At 42.5% G+C, this 12595-nt stretch overlaps 1 protein-coding gene and 1 long non-coding RNA gene across 5 annotated transcripts in view; one reads left to right on the forward strand and one right to left on the reverse strand.

Annotated features, from left to right (window-relative positions):
* Nucleotides 1–12442, forward strand: LOC307210421. Its single transcript, XR_013835982.1, has 4 exons — nt 1–137; nt 405–568; nt 5644–7273; nt 12355–12442. It is a non-coding gene; the product is annotated as an uncharacterized lncRNA (long non-coding RNA).
* Nucleotides 8655–12595, reverse strand: part of PRPSAP1 (phosphoribosyl pyrophosphate synthetase associated protein 1) — a 20243-nt gene continuing 16302 nt past the window's right edge. For all 4 annotated transcript variants that reach the window (XM_079966161.1, XM_079966160.1, XM_079966159.1 and 1 more), the window contains one exon: nt 8655–12543. In XM_079966161.1, the coding sequence (XP_079822287.1) occupies nt 12385–12543 (159 nt within the window). In that variant the 3' untranslated portion in view covers nt 8655–12384. The remainder of the gene's footprint in view (nt 12544–12595) is intronic.

Genomic DNA, 12595 nt, shown 5'->3' on the forward strand with positions numbered 1-12595 from the left:
TTGTGGTTGCTACGCGACGGGGGTGACCGCCCTCCGCCGTTCCGGGACTCGCGGCGCCGCGCGAATTATGACTCCGCGCGCTCCCTCCCGCCTTGCTAAACAGGGAGGAATGGGCGGGAGCCGAAGGAATCGGGGAGGTTTGTTAGCCAGTTTAATATATTTCCAGTTTAACTAAGCTATTTCTTTCCCATGAGTTTCAGAGCAGCAGATTCAAAAAGTATAAAATAAAATTTAGACGCTACACACACACACACACACACACACACACACACACACAGAGAGAGAGAGAGAGAGAGAGAGAGAGAGAGAGAGAGATTTTTTTAAAAGGGGTGGGGGCTGTCCTCCTATATCTGTTGCTGGCATTCGTAAATCTGTTTATATTAAACATTTAAATTGCCCTGTAGGTTTTTCAGAAAAAAAGGAAAAAGTGCTGAAATACTGCGCAGAACCACTTAAGCGTGATTTAGCCCTAAGGTCATCTGGGCCAACCGTTTGCCAGAAGCAAGACTGCTGCAAGAGCTCTCCTTGCAACCAAAGGCCTTGGATGGTGGAAAGCAACCTGTCTCAGGTATGGCTTAGTTTGTACCAGCGCTGTTTTCAGTGTTCAAGATACTGGGAACAGATGAACTGTGGACAGCAGAAAGTGGGGGAAATTGCTCAGTGGTGAGAAAAACAGGTTCTGTGTATCATAGAATCGTAGAGTTGGAAGGGATCTCAAGGTTCATCTCGCCAAACTCCATGCACTCTATTTAACGGTTAGTTTTGCATTGATTTGTGAAATCTAAATATTATTATTATTTATTAAATTTATATAGTCTATTTTTTATGTATTTATAGATACAGATATAAAAACCTATGCACATTTCATGCAGATTTATGTCCAATGGGATTGTGGCCCAGGTCTTTTAAATATATGTGATGCCCTCTACTCCAAAGCATGTTTCCTCCAACAATGGGCAACTACAAAGTTCCCATGCGACAGTGAGTACAGCTGTCAGGGGCTTTGTGGCCTTCTAAGTGCGGTTGGACTCCCATCAGTGCCAAGTGAGCACAGGAAGAGAGTTGCAGTCCAACATCATCTGGAGGATCACAGAGTCCTCATCCATGCAGCCCTGATCTCTCTCTTGCTCTCTCCCAAATCTCAAAGCAAACATTCACCTACACAGTGACTTCCGACAAGCAGCAGCTGTCTGTCACATCTCAACTGAAATATCCCAATGCTTTGCCTCTCTCGCAATTGGAAGGTTCTTCTTAACATCTCACTTCCGCTGTTTAATTGCAATTTGAGCTCCTTTGCTCCTGTCTTCTCCACAGTAGCACAAAAGAGCAACTGGTCCTTGCTTTCTCATAACTGGGATGGAGTGAAAAAAGGAGCAAAAGTGAAACAGATGTAGGGCTGGGATGGGGAACTCTGGCTCTCATTAGTCCCAGGCAGCTTGGCTGAGGGCCAGAAATGATGAATTTCTATATTCTTAACAGTGTTAGCAATTTCCCTATCAATAGAGCCAAAATTTCTGTGGCAGACACTTGGTAGTAAACCACCACAGAACAGATTTGGAGGTATCTCTGAGTGAAATGCATAGGATCAGTCTACTCATGTCAGCTATTCTAGAACAATGTGAATTGACCTAATCATGTTTTCATGGTATGCTGACTAGTGAACCTTCATACAGTAGTTTTTTACTACTATGGTTGTATTTGTAACTATGCAATTTTTTTCCATGTTGTAAGCCAACTTGAGCATGGTTTTAGCTATGGAAAGGCAGAATACAAATAAAATGATGTATGTATGTAACATCAGCTCAGAACAGCTCTCTGTGTGTACTGAAAGGTCAACAACTCCATTTATGAAGTGCAGTCTATATTACCATGAGGACTAGCACCTTGAGTCTGGAAAAAAATAGCAGATTCTTTGCAGAGTCTCTTATCTATGATTAGATGCCCTGATCATGTGATGAGAGCTGGTGGCTGTGCTCAGTTCCTCTCATCCAAGCCAACTGTATTTACAGATGAGAAAAATGCCCTTAAGGACCTACTGTAGAGCAGGGGTAGCCAACACATTAGTGACCACAGCTCCAGTTCTAGCTTTGGACCTGAAGGCTGGGGCTGATGGGCACCACTAAACATCTGAAGGGCACATTGGCTACCCCTGCTTTACAGTCTGCACAGCAAATGCACATTAAGGGCAGCAGTTCCCACAGGTCTTAAGCATATGAAATTAATGCTCAACATTTGATTCATAAGTGTAAGGAATCCTGGCTGAATTCTAATACAGATCACTATGGAATTACTGTTTTAAGGTTATGCATAGGGTTGTTTATTTTTATTGCTGTTTTAATTGTGTCTTTACAAATTGCAACCCATCCTAAGACCGGCTGTTGAAGGGCAACTAAGAAATATGTAGCAGCAACAGCAACAAGGACGGCTTCTCTAAAACCATGATCAAGAATATATATTTGCAGTATTTTATGCTTCTCCTAAGTGTTGGGCTAGATAGCGGTGTTCTACTTCTGGCCTGACTGCATTGCAGTGGAGGTGAAATGATATTCTATATATAGTTTGTAATATACCCAGGGACCACTTTTAAAGGTGCACTGCACAGATGGGCACTGTAATGCTCTCAGATCTGAGATGCAAACAGAACAGGAAACATATGGTTAAAGGAGTGTATGTCCATGTTGGTTATGTGTGTGAGAGAGAGAGAAAGAGAGAGGGAGGGAGGGAGGGAGGTGGTCTGGATAGTGCCCAAGTGCCCTTCTCTAAACAGAGTAGGAAATTTCAAGACCCACTTATTGTGCAATGAAATCAGGGGAGCCTTACATTAGGTATGGTAGGATGCTGCATATATTTTTTTTGTATATGTGAGTGAAGCTAGACAAAAAAATCAGGATTCATTTTGGTCCATATGTGAACCCCAGTAGGTAAAACTAAATCCATGACAAGAATCACAGACTCAGGACTGTAAGTGAAACAAATTAACTGGTTTGTTGATATGCAATGCTCAGAACAAGAATAGCAGTAAGTCAAATAACTGCACAAATACATAGTTCCTTGAACTATACAAGCTCTTCCATGTAATTGACAAGCCAATTATACTATTTATACGATCATTTAAACAATAATTTATCATCAAATCCTAGTCTGCATCTCCCTGCCTAAACCTCATCCAGTCCATCTAGTTTATGGGCCACAGCTCAGTGGTGTTTTACAGGCAGGTCCCAGGTTCAATCCCCAGTGTTTCTAGGTAGTGCTGGGAATGTTCCCTGCCTGAAACCCTGGATAACCACTGCAGTATAAGGCAGCATCTTATGTTTCCAAGCTGTTCTTGGCATTTTCGCATGGAATTCATAGCTATCGATCTATTCTAGTGCATCCCCAGTTTCCCATAGTCTGGGAATAGTGAAAGAACGAAGCAGAGAGGGGGGTGGGGAAACAATAGGCAGCCTAGCAAGAACAGCAGCAGAATCCTATACGTGTCTACTCTGATCTAAGTTCCACAGAGTTCAATAAGATTTCTCTACCCTTCTGACATGCGCTGGCTTCACCTGCAAGCAAATGTTGACATTCCACGAAGCAACTACCAAGCTGCATGAGTCTCTGGCCGTACCCTGACCCTTAACTATACAACCAATAATAAGACAGATCTGGACCATAAAGAAGGCTGATCGCCAAATAATTGATGCTTTTGAATTATGGTGCTGGAGGAGACTCTTGAGAGTCCCATGGACTGCAAGAAGATCAAACGCATCCATTCTTAAGGAAATTAGCCCTGAGTGCTCACTGGAAGGACAGATCATGAAGCTGAGGCTCCAATACTTTGGCCACCTCATGAGAAGAGAAGACTCCCTGGAAAAGACCCTGATGTTGGGAAAGATGGAGGGCACAAGGAGAAGGGGACGACAGAGGATGAGATGGTTGGACAATGTTCTCGAAGCTACCAGCATGAGTTTGACCAAACTGCGGGAGGCAGTGGAAGACAGGCGTGCCTGGCGTGCTCTGGTCCATGGGGTCACAGAGCTGGACATGACTAAACAACTAAACAACAACAAAAGTGCAAGCCTCCTGCAGGTGGCAGCATATCACATGAAATAGGATGTAGGCAGCTATTGACAAAGCCTTGTATGAGTGTCTACCGAGAAAGTATTCTGTTTACACATTGCACACTTTCTGCGTTGTGGATGTGACCCATATCACAGTCTTCAAGTATGCCTGTATCACCCAGATCAGATAAGCACTAGAAAGCAGTGTATAGGTAACAACTCACGTCTCTTGCTTTTCTTTTGACCACAAGCAAATCTGGTCTAGCTAAAGAATCACAATCACTGTTGCTGCTTAAATTTGAATTTTGTCCAGAAACATCCTTCACATTTCCCCCTCATATTTCATTCTATTTTGTTAAGAATCATATTTATAACCCACCCTTCATCTCAATGCATCCCAGGGGTGATTTAACTCCTTGATAGGTTATGCCTCACCCTTTCGCCCTCCGCCTATGAGAGAAATTGTCTTCACATTTCAGCTGTTCAATATCCACTCCCCAACTGTGGCAGTCTTGATGCCTTGCATAAAAGGGGCAATGCAAAAAAAAGAAAAGAAAAAAAGGCTACAAAGGTGGAAGGTACCGGCTTATCAGATGTCCTGTGATCAAAATACCAGGCTCAGGGAAGTGAGGCTATTGAGTGTTGAGTAAGCACAGCTAATTGGAACCAGTATGTTCAGAGGCATTGCCACTTGCCTTTGGTGACCAGATGCTGGGGACAAACAGGGAGGTCACCATTCCCAGCATGACTTGCTCTGCTGATAAGCTTCTAGAGCAGGGGTCTGCAACCTTTAAGACAAAAAGAGCCACTTGGACCCGTTTCCGAAGAAAAAAAACTGGGAGCCGCAAAAATAACTTTTTTGTCACTTTTTTATTATTTCTTTGTTTGACCCCTCAGAATTACTCCTCCTCATAGAAATAAACGTTAAATTAACAAGTTACCTTTTTGTGTGTGTGTGTTCTTCACTCCCCTTCAAAACAGTGACCAGCATACATGCCCCCTTTCAATGCAGTGACCAGCGTACATGCCCCTTACAATGTAGCAGGTGGGTGGGTGGGAAGGTGACGTCGGGACGGTGCGTGACTAATGCATGCACCGCCCCATGCGACGTCACAGCCAGTACAGCGCCTGCCACAGTGGGGAGTGTTGGGGTGCACAATGCGCCTCCTCCCCTCGCTAGTATCCGCCCCGGAGCCGCGGCAAAGGTGTAAAAGAGCCACATGCGGCTCCGGAGCTGCGGGTTGCAGACCCCTGTTCTAGAGGCACCTGGTTGGCTGCAAGTCAGAACGCTAGACTAGAGGCACCTTGGCCTCATCCAGAAAAGCAATTCTTGCAGTTTTCATTTTAGTGCATAAATACTCACACTAGAAACTCTTTAAGAGATATAGCTGTAGATTTAAAATCATGTGTTTATAAGCTTCCTCAAGCACTTACTTGGACGCAGACAATTCTTGGCATATACTTGGAAGAAGCACAACTGTTGACTTATTTAGTGTTGTAAGTGGAGCCACCTAATAACAGCTCCAAAGCTGTGGGTTACAGTACAGCATCCTTTGTTTAATTCACTCCCTGCATCCTTTTTGTGTTCCTTCACTCTTCTCAGGAAAGCGGGTGGTCAGCTTTGCTTACTGGAGATCTCTGCTTCCTAATGATGTATATAACAAGTCAGAGGGCCGCAGCTGATGTGTGTGCACTGTTTCTACATAATCTGCAATTGACTCCTCATAATTGCCGGCACAACTTAATTGCTGTTTCCAGTTTAGAGATAAGTACCAGCAGCTCTTGGGATATTTTGAAGACAACAGCTGGAAAGGGAATCTGTGACCATTTTCTCTGATCTCATTGTTATAACAAGCCTTCATTGATAACTCCAATCACAGTTTGCCCCATTGGTTGTATAAACAATTCCAGGTATGTAGGGGAAGAAATGTCACATTCTCTTTCAGTTGCTGGCACTCAAAAGGGCTATTAAGCCCCGGCATTGCTCAATCCAAATACTGAGCTATTAAACAAGGACCTTCAGATTACAAGAATTAAAGAATCTCTGGAATGATACTTTGATTTGCTTTTCGTTTTAACAGAATGATTCACTCACTACATCCTTCACAAGGTCCTTAGCTAGCAGCATCAATACTATCGTAAGCATGGATCTGAAGCTCTGCAACAGATTTTCCGCCTGTAAAATAGTGGGTCATGTGGAATTCTCCATGTTTTGTTGAAGCTGTTACTGATGTACAAGCCTAGTTCAGTTATTTTGTAGTGAAATGCAGGAATCCCTTCTAAACCTTATACTGTATTTATATTCTATAAAACCTCAGGCGGATCTTCATTTCAGGAGCAAAATTAAAACCTCACGAGTCCTACTGATCATATGATATATTCAAAAACACCTCACCTCCCAGGAGAAATTTATGCAGGGAAATGTGTAAGATTACACCTAAAAGGTGTAATCTTGCATGTGATAATTCTTTGAGGAAGGATACTCACTTAAACCCCTTTAAGCCTTCTGTTATGGGAAATTATTCCCAGGGCATGTTTAGCATTTGATAGACACTGTTCATACACTGAAAAGGAAACTTGGTCTCTTAAGGCTCATCTGATTTCCTTTTGAGCTGTGCTTTCCAGACATGGGCACACACTTTAAAGTTCTGTGTCTGAGTGTTGTGGGGTTTTGTTTTGTTTTGTTTTTGGTCCCAGCGCTTTCCTCAGGGAAACCTGTGTTTTATTGCTGAATCTGAGTGAATCTGCAGAGAATCCAATTGCCATTTTCTCCAATTCAGCAGTAAAACACAGATTTCCCTGGGGAAAATGCTTTGGCAAAAAAACAACACTTGGACACTGAGCTTTAAAGCCCCGACCTGTGTCTAGAAACACAGCACAAAAGGCAGTCTGGATGAGCCCTTTGTGTGGAAGAGCTTTCCAGGTTATCATAAAAATACATGCAAGTGGAAGGCTGTGTCCTGTGAGATACCCAAAGGCAAGGGCATGTACATAGATTTTTCTCTCTGTGCACCTCCCTCTAGGGTTTGCTTAGTTTTGCTCATGACAAAGCAAAAATTATTAAAAATCAATCGTGGGCTCCCAAACAGAAAGGAAAACTGAAAAGAAAAACAAGGTGCAAAGCGCGCCATTGTCAAGAAGTGACAGTCACTGCAAGATTAATTTAAGGTGTTACAGTGGCTGCCTCCTTATGCCAACCCACAAAGCTCCATCATGGTAAGTTCCTTTCTCAGGTTAGTATGGAAGTCAAGAAATAGAGGTTTAAGATAACAAAGTTCCCATTCCAATGGTTGAAAAGGATATTTGTTTGGGTTTCCTAGCAGCAATCATAGCAGTTGAGAACAGGCTCTAGCAAGCAGGCTTGACAAAAAGTAGATGCTTAGATTTTCCCCCCACTTCACCCTGATTTGGAAGGCTAAAAACAACTGACTGCATGTGCATGACAGCAGGGTTTTCATACTACCCACTGCGCCATCAGTATCTTTGAGAAATGCACAAAGGCTTCATAGACGTTAAACACTACAGGAATATTCTGAATAAATCACCTCTTCTTTGGATACACTATAAAATTTCTGCTCAAGAAGGCAATCTTCACAGCTTGCACAAAGGAACAGTACACCTAGAATGTTCAAAACAGAGGCCAGAGATCCTACCATGGTGTACAGGCTAAGGTGCTTCTTTTTTGCATATAAGGCCTGATCAAACTGCCTTCTGGTTCAACAAGGAAGAGACCAGGATCTATTAGGCAGTGCATCAGATGAGGACCAGTTTCAGCTGTTTCTCAAGAGGACACAAAGGTTCTTTCTGAAGTATCTAGGGTTTTTTTTGTTTGTTTTGCATGTCCACAGCAAGTGGCAAAATTCCACTCATATTTTGACAGCTCTGATTAAGATAAGACTCTGCATGGTTGTAAACATAATCAAATTTGAAAAAGATAAAATGCAATGGAAGCATGCTTTTTCTGATCATGCAAGAAGGCTACTGGGCATTTGCCCATTTCTTAGTTGTATGTGGCTCCATGGTTTGCCTCCTCTGTGAAACTTGGATCATGTTCTGTGCGCTGTTTTGTGACCAATTGCATGGTGTGGCATGATAGAACTTCATTTGTCTTAGAATCTCAGAAAGCTGAGGTATAAATTATACTCCCTTCTCCCATAGCCTCAGCTTGAGGTGGGCAATTCACTTGAGACGGAGGTTGCAATTGTCTGCACTAGTAAGTGGGTTTGTTGCATCACCCTGTCACCCTAATTAAAAAGAAGCATGAAAAAAAGCAAAACAGCAAAATGAGAATGAGGGGGATAAATGTTAAAATGTCAAAGCAGTTAAAAAACATAAGTTATGCATCTGGAAAAAAAAAACCATTCTAAATATCTGAAAAAGAAGTGATTTCCCATTTAAAACCAAAAGCCAACTCCCTCCAAAAGCTCTAACTTAAACTAGCAAAAATAACCTCTTCAAGTCTTCCCCAGGAGCTGGAGGTGATGGAACGGGAGAGGTTAAGGGGTTTCTTTCTAAAACCTACAAGACTAAAGGGAAAATGCTGCAGCAACTGGAATATGTAAAGAAAACCCTCTAGGATTAGTGTGGACAGAAACAAAATTTAAATGCCATGTGTAACACTTTTACATCACTTTAATTCTCATCCACCATCCCTCTTGTTGTAGTCCAGAGTCTTGACATATCGATTGTCTCTGCCAATTTGTTTAGAACATTAAGGACCAATATAGTGTTCAAACAAAGCAGTATGATAATGCACAGATGAACATTTTAACCCTCCAACATGAATATAGGTGGTTTTCATCGTTGTAAAACTGGCAACAGAAATCCATCATGAATATTTGAACCGCTTGAGAGCAAAGGAGACCTCACGAAGTTCGGGACTTTACCCACAACTTTAAACAATACCGCTAATACTTTAACTGTTAACATTAGAAGTTTCTCAGACAATTTTGAATCCGAGTTCATAAAAATCGCAGCAATGGATGAGAGTAACTTTGCTCTAATGCTCAGGATTCATAGTAAACCTATCCCAAGGTATTGCTTATGTTTAAAGCCATCTGGGAGGGCTTTTAAAAGACAGCATCTCAACAAGATGTGCATACCTAGGTAGCCATGATGAGACAGAAAGGTAGTTAAGTTGTGTTGTGTGCACTTTTGCATACATAAATGGAGGAAACTTTACTTGCTGAACAGTTAAAAGCCTGTCCTGGACTTGCAGTTTTCTTGTCTGTAATTTAATATGGAATGATATACATTTTAAAATGTGCTTGAGTTGGAGGGAAAATATGTTGGGGAAAGGTGAAGAACAACCCCCCCCCAAAAAAAAAAAAGATAAGTGAAGAAGACACTCTGCATGGTACTTTTGAAAGCCTCGCCTGTGTTTTTGATAACTCAGGCTATTAAGGGAGAGTTTCAACATTACAAGTTGTTTCCATTTTTATCAGTCTAGAAGATACTGTATGCTTGGGCTCTGTTCTTACAACCTCTAGTGTGAATTAGAATTGCCATTTCACCCATAAGGCACTTAAACCGTGCCTGGGTGTGCTAGAATATCTGCTTGCATGGATGGTGAAATGTTGCTATTGGGACCATTTATTGTTTGGCGTCAGAATGTGGCTGTTGATAATTAGTTAACAAATGGGTTGTTTAGTCCACAGCAGGTTTTTGTTTTCTCATCTTTCAATACAAGTATTTGAATGCATTCTCAAGATCCTATAATCCAGGTGTAGCCAATGGAATGCACTCAATAAGTTGCTGGACACCAACCTCCACCCGTTGCAGCTATTCCAGCAACACCTGAAGGGTATGTTGGCTGCCCCTGTGTATTCTCTATTGTAATGCAGTAAACAAAAAAATACTCCTTGGTAGTAAAGCTTCTGACAGCAATTGGCTGAGCAGCTATGACACCATGGAGTGTTAGTCTTCTAACTGCTGAGTTAATGAAAGCTGACTTATTGAAAGCAAGCCCGATGCTCAGGCCAGGCAAGAGCTTGAGACGTGAAATTTCTGGAACAGAACATAGTATACAGTATCTGTCTTCAGTTTGACTGGGAAAAGGTCCTATGCAAGAGGCTGAGATAAGAAGAGCTGTTGTGAGCCAAGGACCTAAGTGGTTTGGCTGCTACGAAGCGTGCTAAAAGGATGATTCATACATCCTCTTTCTAAGCTTCTGGTGCCTCATGTCCACAGTGGCAGTGAGTATTTGGAATTCTCACACCTCCACTGCTTTAGTCATTACACTGTAGAAGGAGCCTGTGTTGTAATGGTCAGAGCCACTCTCAGTAGGAAGCTGGGGGGCAGTGAGCCAAGACAAAGGTTTACTACAGGTTCAATCGTAGACTGAAGCAAAGAGCTGGTGGAGTTGATAAAGTGGGACTTGGGGAAAACCCCTCACATGGTGATTTGAGTTGTTAAAATAACAAGGTGGACAGGAGAGGGGTTTTTGGAAGCTGACAAGAACTATGGCCAGAGGTGTTGAGTTTCTTAGACCTTCAATCCCTTTAAGTCCACTCTCAGGAATAAGTATTTCATCAGGTGCAGTTTTTCTCCTGTTACACCATCACACGTGATAAGGAAAAAGCTACCTTGATCTAAATATTCCTTCAGCTGAACTGTTAAAAAGAAATAGGGTCTGGTCCTAGAAAATGTAAGGGAACAACTGGGCCCAAAGCGGGGAAGCAGGGCTAAATGGATTGGACCAGGCAGAGCCACTGCAGAGCAAAGGACTGGGTCATGTTCCAGGGGCTCCCTCAAAGGGAAGTGCCAGATCAGTATGGTGGGCAGCATCAGGCTTGCTTCCCTTTTCTCCATCTCTATGATAGCTAGTAACACTGAGTGGGCTTTTGAGTAGCAGCCACCAGTGACTGTGGCTGGTACCTAGTCATCTCTCACCCCAATTGCCCAGACAGAGTGGAACGACAGCCTTAGGCCTCCTGTAGTTGGCGAATGCAACATTCTTGCTTTTAATTAAACAGTTATCAGAGTAAATACAATTAACACTAGCTGCTTTTGTGAACTGTCTTGAAGGGAGTGTTTTGTTACTTAGCAGACCTTAAAGAGGTTGGTAATTTGTCATATAAGTATGCTATTCATTCTTACTAATGACCAAGCGTTCTATTGCTTAGATCAGGAATGGGGAACTTAGGGCCCTCCAGGTGTTACTGGACTACAGCTTCATCAACCCCAGCCAGCATGACTCAATGACCAGGGAGGCTGGGAGTCATTGGACCTCAACAACCGAAAGGTACAAAGAAAAGGTTATGCTAGACAGTTGCAGGAATCTTACAGGTCAAACACTAGCACCCTAGGAGAACACAGCACAAGGGGTAGGCAGTTTCACTGTTAGCTGGAGGCTGCCATATAATGGGACTGTCTCAAAAAGATTTGAATTTTGCAAACCTCAGTAAAATGTTTTAAGAAACACTGCACTGGGCAGCAGGCAGAATCACCCTATATGTTAATAGACAGCACTACAAAATTCTCTCTTAGGGACGCCACAGATAAAAAACTGTTCTAGATTTACCATTGTGCCTCAAGAGTACAGCTGTGTAAAACACACAGGAAGGTATTACATGGATGTTTCTATACTTTCTGGCCGATGTGCTTTAATTTTTGGCCATGAAGGAACACAGAATACCACCAGAAGCAAATCCCACTAGACCATACTTAATCTTACAAATTTACTCACAGACTGTAGCAAGAGTCTTAAAATGTTATATACTCTTGTTACATGGCCAGCTAGGCAGAACTGGAACCTAGGGCTCTATAGAGGAGGAGAGGTAGCACATTCTAGTTTCTACCATGACTTTGGAACCCCTTAGCATCATGCTATGTTATTGCTGATCAAATTACCTAGACTGCAGTAAAATGTACCTATGTGTAGATGGTTTCACAAGAGGAAGCTCTGCTGCACCCATATTAAGAATGGCTCCAAAGGCAGTAAGAGGGCATTGCACATTCCAGCAGTGCAAGAAGAATCACACCTCCTTCCATAGAGCTTGAAGACATGCATGACTAGAGATTTTATGAAGTCAAATCTCTGTAAGCAATTGAATACACAAGATTTGCTGAACAAGAACAGAAGGCCACCACTAGTATCGGTTTTTAAAACAGACTGCAATGCCTATTTGCACCCTGATCTAGCTGGCTCCGAGAACTGTTGGCCAGTGAAATTGAAATACCTGGGCCTCACGGCATCAGTCTCTTGACACCCAGACCCATAATAATGCTTCCCCCACCCAAATAGCATCAACTTTATGGCACTGCCGATTCATGCATATTTCCTTGCACATTTCTTTTCTCCCTTCTATTTAAGGAATGAGGATGTGGGAATGATAAAGAGAATCTAATCATCCATGGTAATGTTGCGGAAGAGGTAAGCCATGGATTCCCCATTGTGGATTCGGCGGATGGCTTCAGAGAGGATCAAACTGATATCCACAGTCTTTATCTTGGGACACTGCAGTTTCTGCACTTCATGAGGAACTGTATTGGTGACCACCACCTAGCAGTGCACAGGGAAGTAAAAAGATTAAATTTAGAAATGTGGCTGAAAC

The sequence above is a fragment of the Podarcis cretensis genome (assembly GCF_951804945.1).
Source record: "Podarcis cretensis genome assembly, chromosome: 2".
Taxonomy (NCBI): Eukaryota; Metazoa; Chordata; class Lepidosauria; order Squamata; family Lacertidae; genus Podarcis; species Podarcis cretensis.